The 20,139-nt window shown below is 37.2% G+C and overlaps 1 protein-coding gene across 1 annotated transcript in view; it reads left to right on the top strand.

Annotated features, from left to right (window-relative positions):
* The window catches only part of LOC140160248 (chromosome-associated kinesin KIF4-like), a 51,432-nt gene extending 31,595 nt beyond the window's left edge, over window positions 1-19,837 (top strand). Inside the window, exons 8-25 of the mRNA XM_072183524.1 lie at window positions 669-804; window positions 2,034-2,279; window positions 3,474-3,674; window positions 4,005-4,108; window positions 5,629-5,773; window positions 6,350-6,460; window positions 7,046-7,129; window positions 8,155-8,262; window positions 8,590-8,733; window positions 9,225-9,363; window positions 9,851-9,930; window positions 10,470-10,640; window positions 11,092-11,190; window positions 12,221-12,298; window positions 13,100-13,228; window positions 14,907-15,065; window positions 15,936-16,061; window positions 18,828-19,837. Coding sequence (XP_072039625.1) covers window positions 669-804; window positions 2,034-2,279; window positions 3,474-3,674; window positions 4,005-4,108; window positions 5,629-5,773; window positions 6,350-6,460; window positions 7,046-7,129; window positions 8,155-8,262; window positions 8,590-8,733; window positions 9,225-9,363; window positions 9,851-9,930; window positions 10,470-10,640; window positions 11,092-11,190; window positions 12,221-12,298; window positions 13,100-13,228; window positions 14,907-15,065; window positions 15,936-16,061; window positions 18,828-19,196 — 2,629 coding nt within the window. The 3' untranslated portion in view covers window positions 19,197-19,837. The remainder of the gene's footprint in view (window positions 1-668; window positions 805-2,033; window positions 2,280-3,473; window positions 3,675-4,004; window positions 4,109-5,628; window positions 5,774-6,349; window positions 6,461-7,045; window positions 7,130-8,154; window positions 8,263-8,589; window positions 8,734-9,224; window positions 9,364-9,850; window positions 9,931-10,469; window positions 10,641-11,091; window positions 11,191-12,220; window positions 12,299-13,099; window positions 13,229-14,906; window positions 15,066-15,935; window positions 16,062-18,827) is intronic.
* Window positions 19,838-20,139: the final 302 nt, after the last annotated feature.

The raw sequence follows: 20,139 nt of genomic DNA, 5'->3' as shown, positions 1-20,139 counted from the left end.
AGTGATCGACTGCCTAGTAACAACTTTGCGTAGCATGATTGGTTTATTTTTTCCATCCCGTGCATAGTTTACAGCATTATATGAGTGAATGATGCCTGTGGATGCACCCCTTCGGGCCTTAGTGATCGACTGCCTAATAACAACTTTGCGTAGCATGATTGGTTTATTTTTTCCATCCCGTGCATAGTTTACAGCATTATATGTGTGAATGATGCCTGTGGATGCACCCCTTCAAATTGTACATGTCATGTCCAAGAATTAAATACGGCTATAGTAGTAGGTCTACACAACTTTTCATCTGATGTATGAATTAAGCACAATTTTCAGCACAATTTCCGGCAGCTACATTTGTACATCGTAACAAGGGAAACTGGTTAAGATGGGGTAGGAATGAGCCAGTCCAGTTGAAATCCATATACCTCCTACATTTTGTCCTATGGAAGACATGGCCTTAATCTTCCATACAGGGAGTGTGAATTTTAAATAAGATTACCTAAATGGACGACTTTGTTTGAAATCTACACCCCCCGGTGTGGCCTGGGATGTTAAGGTCATGTCTTCCATAGGAGGTGTATGTATTTCAGCTGGAATAGCCCAAATATCGTAGACTAAACAGTTATAATAATAAAACATGATGTTTAATGGTACTTGGTACTCTTATTCTCCAGGACATTACAAGGTAGTGCAGACCTGAAAACACTCCTTGATAGAAACCAAAGGCTGGAATCAGAAAACCAGAAACTGAACGTAGAATTAAACACAGCTCTGGGTCAGACTACGCATATGTGTGAGAAAGCCATTCTGGTAAGTCAAAGTCATCATAATATGGGATTTTTTTTTTTGTCTGGGGGGAGGTTTTGTGTGAGGTAAGGAGTGGGATTGTGGGTAATGTGTGGTGGTGGAGTAGGGTAGGGGTGTAGTGGGAGGGTAACACATTTGCACTTATTTAATCTAATAGAAGAAGAGAATAAGGCTGGGGATATAGTCAGAGGGCTGACAGTAAATTTCGCTGATCCCTCCTGTACTTTTCTATGTCGATTTAACACACGGTTCCCGCTGTTGTTTTGGTTCTACTTTAGCACCCCCTGTACACGCATGGAAGTCGCCATTTGAGGTTTTAGCACCCACTTTAGCACCCAGCTTCCATGACTACGCGTTCAGCATCGCGTACAGTACGCGTTCCCAACTGTCACTCATTGGAGGTCAATCACCTCGAGCTTGACAACGATATCTGAATAGGCTATCGCCAAGTCTTACGGGTATGCTTGTGAAATTTAGGTTAATTTTCGTGGTTGAAACAGAATTTTTCTTGTATAAATCTTGGCCCGGATAGCGGGATTGTTGGTTGATTTAATGCATTTGATAAATTAAGTTCATGGATGCGCTAAAAAATATAATTAAAAGTATGAAAAAAGCTGTTCAACATTTGAAAAAAAATGCACTGTAGCAGGCTTGAAAAAGTCTAACGTGGATGCAGCAAGCCGCGATTTTTCATGACTTGAACGCGAGCACGGGCGCGATGCAGCCGGTAGAAATCGCGGTAGTGTTCCAGGCCTACGCGATGGCAGGGTAATGGCGGCTTCCATACTTGTATTACTTTCATAATGAGCTGTCTACCGCCTGATATAGTGATGTCATTAACACAAAAGCAGACAAGACTAGGGGTTTGAAAAACACATAGTTTATAAAAATGTATCACCATGATGACCCACATCTTTCTGAAGAATATGTTTCATATTTGCAACATTCATATTTTATAGAGAGTTCAGAATTTTAGTACATCACTGAAACAGATTACCCTGTTTGTGTACCCACTCCCCCAGGAATCTAACTGACAATCATACATGATGCAATTAAAGCGTCACCATATGTGTATGTATCTGAAGGGAGGGAGGGGATTGAAAAGATCCATGTTTTTTTACATTTTCTATATGAGAAAATGGCAAAAATGTTGAATGTTAAGTCCTTGAAATGACCAATTGATCCAGTTCATTTCACATACACCATAACACTCATTGTTTTCCCCTCTGCAGGCTGAGATGTCTCGTGATAAACTCAAACAAAAATTAGAAGAACTTCGCTCACACGCAGACCTAAGCATAAGCGCCCTCAATGTTAGTTTAGACAACACACAGCAGAATGGTGAGCAGGTCCCTGACAAGTTAAATATCCTGAAGAACCTTCAGCAGAAGATCATTGATATGCAGGCAGAGGAGAAGAAAGGGATGAAGCAAGAGGAGTTATATGGAGAGATGAATGTGCAATCACCAATTAACAAGGTCCGTATGCTAGGCTTGGGTGGCAAGAAGTTCCATCATACAGATTATTCATACATGTTCTTTTTTGTGTACACAACATGCAAGAACATGTTTTCCTGCATTTTTGAAGCCCTGTGATATCAGTTTGTGTGTAAATGCAAGCAATTTATTATTATCACATACATGTAGTACTATGTTTGTACGGTACATAAATTTCAGTTACCACAAAATACTTCATAAATCAATAAATCCTGGTACTGTCGGACTGGTGAAAGTATACCAGAGTTGCACTTATGTGGTGTTAGTGTAGTAGCAATTTAATTTAGTTATTAAATATGTGTATCAAACAACTCTGGCTAGTAATCTTTTATTGGTTATCTGCCCAACTGATGAAGTGCCAAAAACAGGTACAAGATACAACCCTTCTTATAGACATTACTTTTGGACCATTAAGTATAAAGACACATATACTTATCTTCTTATCACAGTGAAATATTAATTCACTAGCGGTCACCCGTCTTTCGCGGTTCGTAAATAAATGCAATTTTACAGATGCATCACCACCAGCCAAGTTTTTATTGCGAATTTACCAACTCCCTAATTTATTACAGATTGATCAGTCGTTTGATTGAATTAATTTTAATCAACTTCTTTGTTACCCCCCTGTGTTTTCCCCTATCCTCCCGTTCTTTCCACTGTTCCCCCTTCAGCTCAAATCCCTCTTCTCCCTCTTATCCAATATCGCCAACCCATGGCACCCATGCACTCTCCTCACTCATTTTGATTTTCCCCGTGTTTATCATTCCCACTTGCTTCAGAGGCAGCGTGTTGATACGAGATGTCGCGAGATGACGCGATTTAAATGATACACGTTTTCTTGTTTGACGCGGCGTGTTGATACGCGAAGACACAAGATTTTCTTGTTTGATGCGATGTAGTTGTTAGGCGGATATAGTAACTGATTCTCACTGTTTTTAGGTCCCTGGATATTTTTTAATGGTATTTTTGCTCATTTTGAGACTTTAATCACTAAGATTGAAAAAAATGAGGTGAATATGCAGCGTAACTCAGTGAATGATCAGGTTTGCAAAAGTAAAATTTGCAGTTGCATCACCACCGTTCGAGTTTTTATCAGGAAAAGTTTTGCAACTCGGTAATTTATTATAGATTAATTACTTCTTTATCATATTACAAACTTACCTTGTTTACCCCCAGATGGTCTCTGAAAACCAAGAAGGCACCACCCCCACCCCATCAGCTGACTCTCCATCAGCCATGAGTAGCCACACACTGCGACAAGCCCAGCTAGGCAGGGAGTTACAAGAACTCAACAAGGCCTTGGCATTGAAGCAAGAGCTGGCGGAGAAGATGAGTAATAACGATGACCAGATGGCTGTCATTAAGATACAGTATGAGGTAAGATTCCAATTCCATTCAGTTTTTGGGGTGCCCTCTACTGACAGGCGGTATTGTCTTGGAATTGCAAATTGCTGCATTCCAATTTCATTCAGTTTTTGCTAGAATATCAGAACAAAGTGATAAAAAGTGATAAATTGATCAAGAAATATGGTATCTTAAAGCATGGTAATTACAAAGTGCATAGTATATGTCCAGTGGCGCCGACAAGGGAGGGGATAATGGGTATGTTACCCCTGGACCCTAGTATTTTAAGAGGCCTGTAAAAACATGGCAGATTCCCAAATTCCAGGTACTAACATCTTCGGTATATTTTTTTGTATATTTTAGAGCAATGTGAATCAACTGCAGAGTGACATCAACACATTACAGAAGGAAAAGGAGGATCTTATGGGTGCACTCAATGCAGCAAAAACCAACACTAGTGGCAACAAGTAAGTATCCACCATCTTTATGTACTGTATTTTCTCTAATTAAAGCCATCCTATACTAAAGACCTTTTTTTTTTTCAACCAAACCGTTCCATAAATGCTGCCAAAATATCATACAGTTCCCGCATTTTCAAAGATGTGATTGTCGATTTCATGACATCCATATTTGCAGCCATTGTTGTCAACAGTGTTTACAGTACAATGAGGTAGAAAGGATAGAGTGCCCTACTCGCCGAATCTGTGAAGCAGGTTTGGGTCCCGGTTTGGGTGCTGTATAAATACACAAAGTTGAACAAATCATGTATTAAAATGCATTAAATTTCCCAGTATACCATTGTTTTTATCAAAAAATTGCTGAATTATAAAGGCAAGCACGCCTGAATCTGGTATATCACCAGTGTTGCCGCACTAAACAACTCTACCACTTTTCGAAATTTCGCCTTCAGTCGCCGTTCCTGTAGCGCTGCATGGCAACGGGCGAATGAACTAGATTTAGGAGCGTGCTTGCCTATGTTATTCAGCAATTTTTTGATAAAAAATGATACACAGTAAAGTTGAATATGCTAAAACAAGTAATTTATTTAATTTGATTAATTCATACATGCTAGAGTAAATTCAGTTCCCATTTTAGTTGCATTTGATGCTGATTTAGTTAGGTCCCTTCATTTCATACTGGCTTATTTGGTGTGTGATTGTCAATGAAATGGCAATGTACCAGTTCGAGCTCAGCGATCTATGTTTTTCTACGTCATTGTTACAGTATTTGTAGAAATTTCGTATCATTTGTGGGGCACCGCGGCACTGTCAGACAGTACATAGAATTCAAGACCGAGTTAAAAAGATTTAGTTTGAGTATGATGTCCTGTCAACCAGACCAACAATGCCGTACTGTGCAGGTCAGCAACCAATCACGCTGTGCCTTTGACCTGACGTCAGACGCAAACTAGTCTTTTAATTCGGTCTTTGATTAAAGACCTCTAATTAACACGCCACTTTTTGGAAAATGCTGAGAGAATACGGTGTGCAGTTTCTTTTATTTTCTATCGTTTAAGGAACGCCATTTAATGTTCCACACAAAAAAAAAATCAATTTACTGAAGCAGCAGAATTAACATGTACTTCAACAGTATTCAACATGCCCGAAGTTCCAACATATCCCATAACATATTGATTGAAAAAAATTAGCAGGACATCATCTAGTTATCACATAAGTCGGGTCAATCCATCTTGAATTAGGGCATTGCTGCAAGAGTAAGCTTAAATACAGACATATACTTAAACTACAATTTTTTGCAGTAAACCTTTGATGAGTGTTTACTACTGTGATGTTGTGAAGTCAGAGCTAACAACACGTACGGCGCAAAGTTCATTCATAAATTTCCACTCGGCAACAGCAGATCGCCTCAGCAGCCAATCAGAGACAAGTGCGTTTCAACGCAGTAAATACGCGATGTACACATAAAATACGCTAGGGTCAAAGATTTACTGCAAAACATTATATTCCATTTTCTTGCCATTTTGCAGAGTAAGTGAGCAGCGTAGAAAGCGTCTCAAGGAATTGGAGGAGCAGATTATCCAGCTGAAAAAGAAGATGAATGAACAGGGCAAGATGCTGAAACTAAAAGAGAAAAGTGATCAGAGAGTCAACACACTCAACAGTGATATTAAAGTAAGTAATTGCCACTCAACCATGACAATGGGCTCACAGGTGTGCTTGTGGGATTCAACAGATACGTAGATCATCTTTATCATCATCACCTCAACAGGCTTGACAGAACTCAGCTCAAGTTTTGCAGACGGATCCTTTTGATGGTTCGAATCCAAGCAGTGGAATTGATTACCATCTCACATCAAAGTCCACATGTTTCAGCAAGCATACTGTCAGTAATATTTTATCGTTCTCATTTTTAGTTGTCTTCAAATCATCTTGAGCAAACTGAAATTGTTTGGTGTTGGTGCTATATAGATGCCATGGATTGATTTCAAATTATGTGCACATCTAAAATAGCACATTGTGTTCATTACAAAAAATTTCTGAGTATAATGCTCCATCTGATCATATTGAGAGTCAAGACTGCCTCTTATATTTGCAACAATGACTATACTATAGTCAAGTCTATAGTTGACTTTCATTCATTGCTTGAGGGAAAGTGTTACATGGCTGTAGAGAAATTAGTGCTGCTCAACTGCTTATATTCCTGTATAAAGGTTAAGAAATCACTATTTTGCTATGATATTTTGACAGGCAATGAAGCAAACCCGTGTTCGGCTTATGAAGCAGATGAAAGAGGATGCATCCAAATGGCAACAATGGAAGACCCAAAAGAACAAGGAGGTTATGCAGCTGAAGGCAAAAGTAAGACAACTGTTTGGGGGAATATAGGTGGCATTTTTTAAATTGTTGGGAGTCTAGAACTCTGAAAATCGCCTTCTTTTGTTATTTAGGACCCTTCTACATGTGTGTATGCCCTTTTGGATTAGGTTAGTACAATTTGAATATGCTGTAAAACATGGCGTGACTTAAAATTTGAGACTTGGTACACTATAGTACGTATACCTTCCTCGAGAAAGTCAAATCAAATTTTGTGTTTTTCTCAAAAACTGTAGAAATCTGTTATGCTAGTTGGATTCCTTGCATCATTTTTTTTCTGAAAATATGTACTGTTATATACTTCTCATCATTACATTTAGAGATACAATAAAAAACAGTATCTAAATTACTGACTCGAGGAAGGTATACAGACTATAATATAGTATTAGTTTTATGAACATGCTTTTCAAATGTTAAATGTACATAATTGTTGTTATCAATTCTTACAATCCACATGCTTATCACGTTTGTAGGCACCTTTGGCTGAAAGATTTTGTTGCAAACTAGAATCATTATTTTTTCGCATCGTTATTGGGATTTAATGTGTTCTATTTTTTCCACAAATACTAGGAGCGTAAAAGACAATGTGAGGTGAGCAAGATGGAGAGACAACACCAGAAACAACAGATGGTCATGAAGAGGAAAATGGAAGAAGTGAGTCCTCTATACTTATTACCTATGATGGCTTTGATTCTTGCCTGCTATGGATTTTTGGATTTTTTGGGAATTCCCGCCTATTTTCAGGCGCACCGCTGCTCAGCAGTGTACTTTTTTGCAGTGTACTTTTTTGTACATATCTGTATCACCATTTCACAACATTACACTAACACAATCTACTACCATCACTGCAGACACAACTACTACTGCCCTGGGACCTAGGGGAGGGTGCAGGAAACAAGCCCGGGGATGATCCCCCTACTCTTTTCGATAAGGCCTGCAACTATTTACGTGCTCAGGTATGAGGCATCTGACACACAGAACCGCCATTTTACGTGACCATTCGAACCACAAGACGCCGGGCACCCACCGTGAATACCTGCACATTCTATACGGTGGATGGGAGCGAGGAGAAATATCACAATTATATTCTACTAGACTGAAAGAGCTTATGATTATGATATTTCCGACCTATTGCAACTATTTAGAGTGAGCAACAAGGATCAAACAGGATGGGGTTTCGAACCACAGACCCCTCACTCAACTGTCCCTAATGGTCCAGCGCCTTAGACCACTAGGCCACCTCGCCCTCAAGGCTGTTGAAGGCTCTCCTGAAGTGGATTGATTGATTATCAGTCCACAAGTCATGATCTTGTCCAACAAGGAATGTAGTATTTAACCTAGAATATCAAAGTTTACTTGTATTTCAATATATGTGATGCGATCAAGCAAAATCAGTCGGAACTCAGAAATATTGATTTGGAGATAGAGCCAAACAAAGGCAATGTTTCCTATTGTTTTGGAAATGCTTCAATTGCTCTTTGGAACTGGGTGTTCAATTTCAATGGGGTTTTCTGCAAAATCCAGCTTTGTAAATGGTTTTACAAAGCTGAAAATTCACAATTTCCGAGTTCCGACTGATTTTGCTTGATCGCATCACATATGCAGATAATGGCAATAATTTGTTTTCAATGATTAGATATCTTAGTTATATAAACCATGTATATTTGTTTCAATCTCAGGCCTCGGCAGCTAACAAAAGACTAAAGGAAGCATTGCTGAAACAGAAATCAGTATCCGGTAAGAAGGAGGAACAGAGCCAGACTAATGGTATTGGCAAGAGGATACGGGTAAGAATCTCACTCAATTTGTCACTTGCCGTGCTGAAAATAAGCAGACTGTTCAGATTGTACACACCGAGGAAGTTTACCAAAACTCAGTTACTTAGTTTGTTTAACATGTGAATAACCCAGTGAATGAGACTGGTTTACCTTATATGACTGTATTCAAGGAGCTGGGACATATAAGAGAAATTATATGGGATAATGCAAGCCTAACTGAAAGTGAAACAGATTTCAAATAATCACATTGCATTGCAAGAAATGGGCTCTATATTTGTGTATGTATATCAAGGCAGGTCACTAACTTCATGTATGTATATCTTGTTTATTTGACAGAGTTGGTTAGACCACGAAATAGAGATTGTGTTTAGCATAAGGGAAGCTAAGCACCACTTAGCATCACTACTAACTGACAGGAAGGTTATCTCACAGGAGTTAGTTAACTTGGAACAGAAACAGAAGGAAGAACCACCTTCTAAGGTAAGCTTAAAAGTCAAGCACTCAATATCAACTCAAAAACAAGTGTTCTATAATGTGCATTATTTATTGACAGCTTCATATCCGCTACTTTACCCCATCAAAATTGGTATCAGGTGAAAGCTCATGTTTTTCTTTAATATACCCCAGTGAAATTTCATGTGTGGAATATGTTTCATTTGGGCCACGCTGATACACGTTTGTACTTCAGAGTGGACAAACTGTAAAGGCATGATATTTGCATGGTATGTTCTTAATGTACATTACAATCATGTAAAAATTAGAATTTTGATGAAACTTGAAGACATCCTCCTCAGCATATGTTACAATATGGCTTCAAGTTTTTCAGGGGTGCCCAGGGGTCAAACAAAATACATCAAAATCTTTTAAAAACACAAATACTTTTGGAAGGTTGTTTGTATGACCACATGCCACCTTAGTCATTTATGTTGAACTTCTAATCTGAAATCAATAAGTGTGTATTCTTTTGACAGAAAATGGCTACTCCCGAGAGAAGTATTCACATAGGAGACCACAAGATGAACAAGAGAATCTATGAGTTAAAGCAAGAGCTTGAATTACGTAATGTGCAGATAGCAGATCTACAACAAGAAATAGTTGATGCTGATCAAGGTAGGTTTTTTGTTAAGGCTGCTACCCTTATAGATGATTGTAGTAGTATACAAATACTACATGGTTAGAGGGGAAATAGGGCAAACTACTTTCCCCAAGGTACTGGCCTATCACCCCAAACCTGGAGGGTGATGGGTGTTTAGGCCCTTGGCCAGTATTTCGGGGAAAATAGTTGCCCTATTTGCCCGATATAAACCATGTAGTATTTGTAATCACCGACTTTGGCTGTGAGGATGAGGTTGTCATTTAGATAGGGGAAATTATCTCACTGTGAAATAGAGTGTATCATTTGCGATTGACCAATAAAGTGGCATGAATTGCTCATAATCCATAAGATGCAAAATCTGGGTTGGTCAGGCTCATAGAACATGTTTTATTTTTGATGCCTAAGGGTATTATTGTCAGCAATTTCATAGTAGAACTAAATAAGAATTTTGTAGTCAAGATGAAATAGCAACTGACATGTTGATTTCTTTTGACTTTTCAGAGGATAAACACAAGAGCAGATGGAGCAAACTGACAACAATGATGGAAGCCAAATGTGGACTGCAGTTTTTACTAGAGCAGGTAACCTGTCAAATGATGAGTAATTTTTACTCTCAATTCCAGAATATTGCAAACAAATTGTTCCACTTTCTTTTGTAACAGGAGTGGCAGAATTTGAATAAAAATTAAGCTATAATTATTTTGTAAGAACTACTGTATTTGTTCCATTCAGTGCCCATGCCCAGTAAGTGCCCCAATTGTTTTCAACTTGCAGAATGGGATGCTATTAACCGCCATATAAATAGTTTGCTATGCTTGCCTATACACCATAAATGCTGGGAGTACATGATGCTTCTTCCCTGAAAAATGTTCAAACTGGCGGGTAAAACAGACATCAGAATGTTATTTTCTATTGGAAATATTCCATTAAAATATACATGCGTATCACAATTGTTATAATAATTTCATGTCCAAATGCATTTTGAAGTGACCAATATAAAGGCACAGCACTCAAATTGGTTACTATTTTTCTTTTTTGTGTGTGCCTGTTTGTATTATGTTCTTCTGCATGATTATTTTAGAGGTAATATTCATTACCCTCCTTAATTGTCTTCCCCCAGACTGTGAGCGCCAAGTTAGAGACCAGTACATGCCGAGGTGAACTGCAAGAGGTGCAGACAGGCCTAGGTGATGCCTTGAAGGAAATAGATGAAGTCAAAGAGGAAAGGATGGAGGTTGAGAAGGAGTGTGAGGAGAAAGTGACATCTATGCAGAGAACATATGAAGATAAGGTAAGCAGGCTGAGAAAGAATCAAATAGCATCAAGTAAATTATGTTCTTTGCACCTAAAATGTATTTTGAGATATAGCCAAAACAATTGGTCGATTATTATCTTTGCCAATTTTATCGTTGTGTACAAAAAAACCCACATTTGTATCTAAGGAACTGTTGGTTTGATTTCGATGAGATTTCCAACCATTAGACCTGCACAAAATACTGACAGTTGAAAAATGATTAAGCATGGCGTAAGTTTCCGCTTGTTTCCGCTCTTGAAACCGCATTCCAATGCATACGTAATGACATAATTAACTGGCTAATCATACTAATTAATCACATTTACTTTGAACATGTTTTTTTTGTTTTGTTTTTTAACATGGATGCATAAAAGTGACGATATTTAACATTGTACGTAAACAAGGTGTTTTCCATTCTTTATTCTCCTCTGTGTTTTCTTTGTTGCAGATTCTGTATTTATTGTCTCAATTGCCAAAAGCAGCAGCCAAGGACGCTAAATCCAGTACTCCAAATACCCAAGATTTGTCCACTAGGTTACACTTCCAAGTAAGTTTGTTTTATCTACAAAGCAGTTTTATTTTGTTTTGGTTCAGTAGATGTAAATCTGATCAACCATATTAGGGCTTCTCAAAGAAATAAATATTTCTTGATGTTTTTCTTGTGTTCACTTGTAAATGGTAAGAATCGTAACAATGTAGATTGATATAGAATTCATGTGCACACAGCACCTACGCTAGTTGCAGTTTGCATAATGCGTGACTGGCACACTTTTATGTTAACTTATATGTGCTTAAGCTGGGCTCTGAATGATTTGGGAATATTTACTCCCGATTCCATTTTTTTTGGATTACAAAAATATTATCCTATTTTGCCAAATGAAATACAGCTATATTCTAATTCTTAAGTTAGTTCTAACAGGCAAATAAAAGTACAATTTTAATAGTTCAACAATTTGAAGGAAATTTGTTATAAGGATAGAATAAGGGGAGACACATTCGTCCACGTCGGAATTTGAGATTTCTTGATACTTATTAACACCAAGCTGTATTCTTTCACTTGAAATTACTGATAAAATACAACTTTGTAATATTTCCTCCCATTTCTTCTTGATTTATAAATCAATATTTCACTCTTTCCAACTCTAAAAAGTCACATGGCTCAAGACAGCTGAAGTAAATTGATGGGAAATATGAGTTGGGAATGCGCGAATGCGAAATATTGTTATAATAATCACAATATATATGACACGGCGCAAACCTGTGTATATGTCCAACGCAGTTAGGTGCATTCAGTATGTCGTTAACGCAGTAAACATGTTTAAACAAAACATTTGCAGGCAAAGTGCCATCCAGATTTTTTAATTATTTTGGATTTTGGTAAACTAAAAGCATAAATTTTGGATTCGTTGGTGCAAAAAGATGCATCTTAAGTCCATGCACGAAATACAGTTTTCGCAAGCGTGAAAGTCTTAATGTTTTAAAATATAAGGACATAAATTTTGTACATAAATTTGACAATTTTTTGGGTTTTTCCAAGATTTCTTACCCTCACTGCAAATATTTGATGTTGTTTTCAGGAACAAGTGATCAGTGATCTCAAGAATGTGCATGAGCAGCTCCAGGAAACAGTTACTGAAAATGAAGACTTGAAGAAGGTGGGTAGAACTATGAGCACTGTTCAAAATAAGTCAAAATCTTCAAGCTTAGATTTGTAAACTATAGCCTCAATAAGCCCTTGTCAATTTTTACTGGTCGCAACTCATGAATGTTACAATGGTCCACATTTTGTGACACTTTGTAAGACACCAGACTCGCAAATCATCACCAGGTGAAGCCAGTACTGATTGCTGGTGCAGGAAAGCATAATGGGGACTAAATTTGGTGCAGTTTCACACAGACTTAGTGATCTGGATTAGTTCTGATGCATACATGCTATGGTGCAGCAAAGCATAATGGGGACTAAATTTGGTGCAATTTCACACAGGCTTAGATATCTGGATTAGTTATTAGGCTGTTCAATTTGGTGGCCACGTTTCTACATATCAAGTTCATATGTGACCATCCACCACAAATGGGCTGTAATGTAGGCAGAACTTGTTACGAGATGTGGTTCATTGAACCTAAAAAACAAAGGATTTCCCAACCAGTTTACTGATTTTTACTGCCTTGCAAACAAACAACATGGGCATGTATTGTATCATTGTAAAGCTTATTTTGAAGAAAGATTACCTGTCCAAATCTCAAAGAGTGAATAAGCTGACATTACAACGGATTTGTGGTGGACTGTCATATTCAATTCATATAATTGTTAGGAATATGATCAATCCACTTTACCACCTCAAAACCAAATGATGAATACATGTATGTATTGCTGTCAGATCACTGGAGTATTTCAGGCTTCAATCCTGCCCTATCTAATGTAATAATGTTATGTTTACCTACCTATCCACACACAGCAACTGACATTAGCCAGCTACTCTTCAGGCTCCTATTCAACGGGGAAGAAAATGGCTCTCCTCCCCAGGATAGTGTCACCAGAGACATCACCAGACTACTCCAAACCAAAGAAGAAACCTGTCACAAAGGTAATTAATAGGTTGTAGTCCAATGTGATTATCATAATGATGTGGAAGACTGCTATACTAAAGCCACAAGTAAACATCATAATTAAACATAGCCATTTGATGTGGATACAGTCCAACCTCGTAATCCGGATAAGTGATTTGTGTACAATTCTGCATTGAATGTCACAAAGTGCTACATTTGGGACAACATAAAAGATGACTAAATATAGGATAATAACACTGAAGGATGGTATTTGAGTTCTGTATGCAACATTATGTCCTTCTAAATAATAGAGAGCATTGCATTAATGTGTCAAATCATTAAAAATGTGTTTCCTGGAGATCACACAGCTGGATAACAGAGAGAGAGATGTATAAAGTTTGTTCGGTTTATAGGTGGTGAAAAATAATTTTCTTTTTTGTTTCGATCTGCGCTTGTCAATAAAGTCCCAACTCATAAATTAGAGTAGAGATGATCAAAGAGGAACACACACTGGATGTACCAGACTGATGCTGAGTATAGTCCCACCCCGCTTTTGGGTGAACATTTTTCAAAATTGGGGGTGGGACTATACTCGAATTCGTTTTTAGTGTCCCTGGACCTAGACCTAAATGTTAGGATCATTCATGGTTGACCTAAAAAAATAAAAAAATTTCAAGATGTTTTGTATTTTTAATATGAAAATTGATAACTTGTATTCATGTCATACTCTATTAATGATTTCAAAATGCATTGAATTTGAATGCATTTTGAAATCATTAATAGAGTATGACATGAATACAAGTTATCAATTTTCATATTAAAAATACAAAACATCTTGAAATTGTTTTTTTTTTTTTTGTTCTACCATGAATGATCCTAACATTTAGGTCTAGGTCCTGGAACACTCCAAAGCCGAAAAAATAAATAACTTAAAAAAAAAAAATTTAATTTCGAAAATTTGGGGGTGGGACTTTACTCGAAGGTGGGACTATACTCGCGTCAGTACGGTAATTTCAGCATTTCAATGAACTCCAATGAATGGCATCAAATGTTATCAGTACTCATCTTCCCAATGGGAAAATGCAGGCCCGTACGCAGAATTTTTTTTTTGGGGGGGGGGGGTGATTTTGAAAAAGTTGACTTTTTTAGGGGGAGGCGATTTTGTGAAAAGTGGACTTTCCAAAATTATGAGAATTTGGGACTTTTTGTACACTTTAGCAAATTTGGGGTGTGCGACCCCCTCCATGCGTACGGGGCTGGGAAAATGGGTGCAAGTTACAATTGAAATATTATATATAGGGTACAATTTACATTCATATGGTCATGTGTTCCGTATACAGATATTAAACATTGTTTTACTATAAACTGTATAGTACCTATAACCCTTGAAGTGCCTTACGCGATTCACAGAGGGTGGGTTGTAACCATGGTAACCAATTCCCAAACATCGCCATCTAGTCTGTTTAAAAAGGCTATTCCAGTTGAAATCCATACACCCTCTGTGGAAGACATGTCCTTAATCTCTTACACAGGGGGAGTAGATTACAAATGGAGTCATCCATTCAGGTAACACCATTTTAAATTCTCACTCCCTATGTGGGAAATTAAGGTCATGTCTTCCATATGGGGTGTATGGATTTTAGCTGGAATAGCCCAATTTATGCCAACAGTTTTTGAAAAATAGTTACAATTGAAGTCCAACTTTTCTTTGTGCAGAAAAAGTCAGTAGCGATAACAGATGAAAGGTATACACTGGATGAGTTTTTTAGCGAGGAATCGGATATAGAGGAGGGGGACGATTCTGACTGGCAAATGACCCCCGTACAGAAGCGTCAACGTCGTGAAAGACGTTTAATTGTGAGGAAAGCACCGAAGGTAAGATTTCATGGTATTATAAAGATGGGTCAAACAAGTTCTTTTGTTGAGTGGAATCAGGGACCATGTATGGAGGGACTGGAAACGGCTCACTGATGGCTATTGTTATGGGATTACCTTTTACGACTTTTGATTACATGCAAAGTTTGATTTCTTATTATTTACTCATGTTGCTCTTCAAAATACTGAAGAATCAACAAAATATTATATATTTTCAAAAGTTGGGTCAAATTGTGTAACATTTCTATAAGTTGCATCACGCTCTACAGCGCACTATACACTCGCACCTCAACAAGCATCTTCCACAAGCAATTCAGCGCTAACAAGCTAAGCCACAGCCTTTGACCCAAGGAATGTATTATGTGTGCTTGCTCAACTGAGGATAATTAGTAAACCAGCAACTCGCATTATACAATGAGTGAAAGGTGTTCCAGTGCCTTCATGCACGGTCCATGGTAGAATAGATTATTGAAATAAAGCTTGCAATTAATTTTTAGTTCCGGTCCTGATATTATTACTGGGGTATTTTTTGAAAATTCACATTCAAACTAAAATGTCTGATATTTAGTGGCAACATTAAAATGTCTGAAATTGCAGATTTTTGCTGTGAAAAACAATAAAAAAGAGTCCTTACTGTGAAGCCTCTTACAAATGTATTGTAATTTAGTGGCAACATTAAAATGTCAGAAATTACAGAATTTTGCTGTGAAAAACAATAAAAAAAATCATTACTGTGAAGCCTCTAAATATTTGTCAAATTAAACTGTTGGCAATTTAGTTGTTACTATTAAAAATTGTTACAAATATAATAATTTGTTAACATTATATTTCAAACATTGGTTTTCTTTGATCTATTACTACTATTATTAGGGTTGCGGATGCAAAAGTAAATGTAAGGGCATGTGCGGATGTCGTAAAAATAAGAAAACCTGCACAGACAACTGCAAATGTGACCCAGAGCTGTGTGGGTCAAGAGGGGACACCAGCACTATTGAGGTAAGTCTGTCTTAATTTCACATAAGCATAATACTAAATTAAGAAAAATAAGGGTTAAGCCACCACTAATTGCAACAGAATTCATTTAATCACCATTCTTTTCAGAAAACAAACACATCAAAAGTCCCTGAAAATCCAAGTAGTGAAACAGTGCCTAATTTCCATCAATCCAAAATGGCTGCTTATGCAGGGGATTGAATTTAGAAGTTGGTCAAATCTTGTTAAAAAAACATATCAATATATTGCTCTCATCAAGGATTCAGAATCTCAAGAACTGTACATCAGAGATAGGCCACACTATACTCTTTCTAAATCCTTATGATGAGAGGAATACATTGATATGGTTTTTTTAACAAGATTTGACCAACTTCGAAATTTTGGATTTATGCAAATTAAGCACTGTTCCCCTGCTTGGATTTTCAGGACATGTTATATGTTTTTGTGTGAGCCTTTGGGAGATGGGCGCATGTGAAATGGATTCTGTTGTAATTAGTGGTGGGTGATAATATTAACCAATACTTAATAGTTGCAGTTGTGATTTATGAGAACAATATTTAAGGACCACAAAGTCAGCATTGTTACATGTATAGCCAAAATATTTAATTCTCGATCATGAAAGCCAACTTTTGTCGAGAATTGACCAATCACACGGTCGTTGCTAGGCGAGGGTCAAGGTTCGGTCATGCAGGTCGCGCGATCGTGTTATTCTATGAAAAGTACGCTGATGCAGAAGATACATCCTCTCATGATCGAGAATTTATTATTTTGGCTATAGTAAAATGATATAATGAGTTTCTTGTGCGCATAGTAAACTTTGTTTGCATTGCGAGTAATACGTTGTGCCGCAAATGCATGCTAAGTGCTAGACAAGCAACCTTTTTATTCTGAAACTTGATTTCAGACTTTGGCTGAAATATGCTGGAGGTATGCTGTTTTGGTTTCCATGTGTGACAAACCAAAATGGCAGGTGGATTTACCATTACGTTAAGTGTGGGGCAATTCTGAGTCTACTTTTTGGTCCGTATGAACAAAACAAGTTAATCTAAATTTAGAACTGGTCTATGGAGGCTAGACTTGAGGAGGGATCCCTTTATTCTTTTCTTTTCCTCCTTTACTCAAAATCCAAAAAATAAACTGCAGCCATCATTATTGAGCTACATGGTATTTGCCCTTAAGGCCAGTGTAATGGGAGAGAACATGGACCTTTTCGAGCATCATTATTTCTGAATTGTATGTCAAAAGTATATAAAACTATACATTTTTGGAAAGGAAATGAGTCAAGGAATCCCATGGTGACGTCAGATTTGTTCAAAAATCTCGAGTTTTTGAAAAAATCACAAAAATTCACTTTTTTACCCCAATTTTTTTGTGACAACTTAGAAAAAAATCCGTTCGGAGTAAAAAAAATTCAGTTAGCTTTTCATAAAGAAGAGACATGAACTTAGGGAAGGTTTTTTTATTTTTTTGAAATTCGTCTCTTTTTTCGAAATATTGAAAAAAACATGTGAAAAAAGCAATTTTGTCACTCTATTAAGCTAAAAATTGCACAGAATGGTGTATATTTTTGTTTAAAACAAATATTTTGAAAAAATGAGAAAACCTTCCCTAGGCTTTGATGTACTCTAAACGATAGTGCAAAAAGTTTACCTTTTGCTTGCATATTTTTCGAGTTATCTTGTCACAAAAATCGTGCAATATTGTCAAAAGCGAACTCGGAGAAATCGACGTTTTAGTAAAAAATGTCAAAATTATGCACAAAACGTCCTTATATTTTAAAACGGTAAGACTTTCTCGCTTGTAAAAGCTGTATCTGGTGCATGGTCTAAATATGCATCTTTTTGCACCAATAAATCTATAATGTCTGCTTTCAGTGCGCCAAAATTCAAAATAATTAAAAAATCTAAGTGGCATTTTGACTGCAAATTTTGTTTTGTTTACACCACATTTGCTGGCGTGAACAACAAACCGAATGCGCCTGGACTGCGTTGGACATACGCAGAGAGTTGCGCCATGGCGTCACGCTAAGCGAATCGCAGCGTAATCAAAATATTTCAGATTCAAGCATTTCTGACTCATTATTTCCGCCAATTTACTAAGCTGTCTTGAGCCATGTGACTTTTTAGAGTTGAAAAGAGTGAAACAAATCAAGCAAAAATACAAGTAAATATTAGCAAGTTGTATTTTATCAGTTTCAAGTGAAAGAATACATCTTAGTGTTGATAAATATCAAGAAATCTCAAATTCGGGCGTGAACGAATGTGTCTTCCATTACTCTGGCCTTAACAGGATCTACAAAAATATGTAATAAAGTATGTAAATAACAAAAAGTTCTTTCTCACAGGACTAATCTCAATAGCTGAAGTTTGTTCGATTTATATAAGGCGGAAAATAGAAGACTCATAACACTGTGTATTGATATAGAATGGCATGCACGCAGCTGGGCCCAAAGCTTACGCTAGTTGTGCGTTGCGTAATGCGTGACTGGTGCACGCTTGTGTGAATTTACACAAGCGTGAGTTAGGACTTGATTGACGCTCATATTATCAAAAGCCGAATAATTTCCACCTTATATAAGCTGAACAAACTTTAGACCAGGTCTGAACTTGTTTTGTGCATAAAGACTTATAGGTCTAACCTCTTTGGTGCTAAAATCTAAGCATTTTTTTTTCAATTCATATTCTGCATTTATTGAGACAAGTAGATTTGCCACAAGGCAAGATAAGTTGATTAATGAGTGTTTCAACCATTGTTTCTCTCTCTTACCAGGACACGTCTTCCAGGTCCATTGATAGTACTACCAGCAACTTACTTAACACAACAGTCACTATAGAACATTCAGACTCATCACCCATTGGCACTCCAGTCTTATTTAAATCGCCCATATCACCGCCAAAGAGGAAAGCCTTGATTGAAGTCAACCAAGAAAGACCAAGGTTTAAAAAGAAGGGTTTAAGTACCACTGTAGCCACAAAAAAAGATATGCCACAGAAACACGTAGCTAAAAATCCACTGTTGCAAAAAGCCAAGTCGTCAACGGTGGGAGGAGTTGCAAATCAAGGAATAGCCAACAGGAAGAGGAAGCTGTTGAGTTTATCGCACAGTACTAGTTTTTTCAAGCCTTTGAGTGATAGCTGAATGTTAGCCTCCCTAATGTGTGTAATGGAAGGGAACAGTATGACTGGGAGTACCATTGGGTTTGGGGACTGGGGAGGAGACTAACAAGTACCATTGGGTTGGGAACTGGGGAGGAGAGTAACAAATACCATTGGGTTTGGGGGTGGGGAGGAGACTAACAAGTACCATTGGGTTGGGGAACTGGGAGAAGAAAAACAAGTACCATTGGGTTTGGGGACTGGTGAGGAGACTAACAATTACACTGACCTTTTCAATGATTTGATGGCTTTACTAAAAATGTTTTAAAACTCAATGCTGCAGGATTTGTGTTATAATGATTGATATATGTGTTGTGGGATAAGTGTGAAGAAATAATTGTTTCTGATTCACCATAAAGAAGAATACACTATAATATATGGTCACTTAAGAACACACAAAATGATATCTTGATAACAAAATGGCAGTGAGTTTCAATGAAATTATACTTTATCAACAATCTGAGTATATTCAAAGCATCATATTGTCATGAGTTTGGCAGACAGCCAAATCCATGTTCAGCTTTTGGTAAATTCATGTTACACATGAATTATTTTTGAATTACCAAACAAGGGATCAACGCTTAAATAGCTCAAGAAGGCAGCATACCAATTTTGTTAATGGTGATAATTCGTCGGCCGCATCACATACTGACGTATTTGCAAAATACGCATTTCGAGAAAATTGAACTTGAAAATTTAGAGATTTTCAGTTGCTTCATAATCTTGATTAAAACATTATTTGGCGATTAAAACCAGGTTAGCAGTAACGCGAATATACTATATTTTCAATATAATTCACTTATTACTATCAGAGCATAACTTATTCTGCAAAAAAAACAATATTAAATAAAATACGTCACTATGTGAAAAGGACTAATGACAATTTCGCTGTTCAAATGACAAATACGTCGCGCAAATACGTCAGT

The sequence above is a fragment of the Amphiura filiformis genome, chromosome 9 (assembly GCF_039555335.1).
Source record: "Amphiura filiformis chromosome 9, Afil_fr2py, whole genome shotgun sequence".
Lineage (NCBI taxonomy): Eukaryota > Metazoa > Echinodermata > Ophiuroidea > Amphilepidida > Amphiuridae > Amphiura > Amphiura filiformis.
The sequence above is the reverse complement of the archived record's forward strand: the minus strand, read 5'-3'. Positions and strand labels throughout refer to the sequence as shown.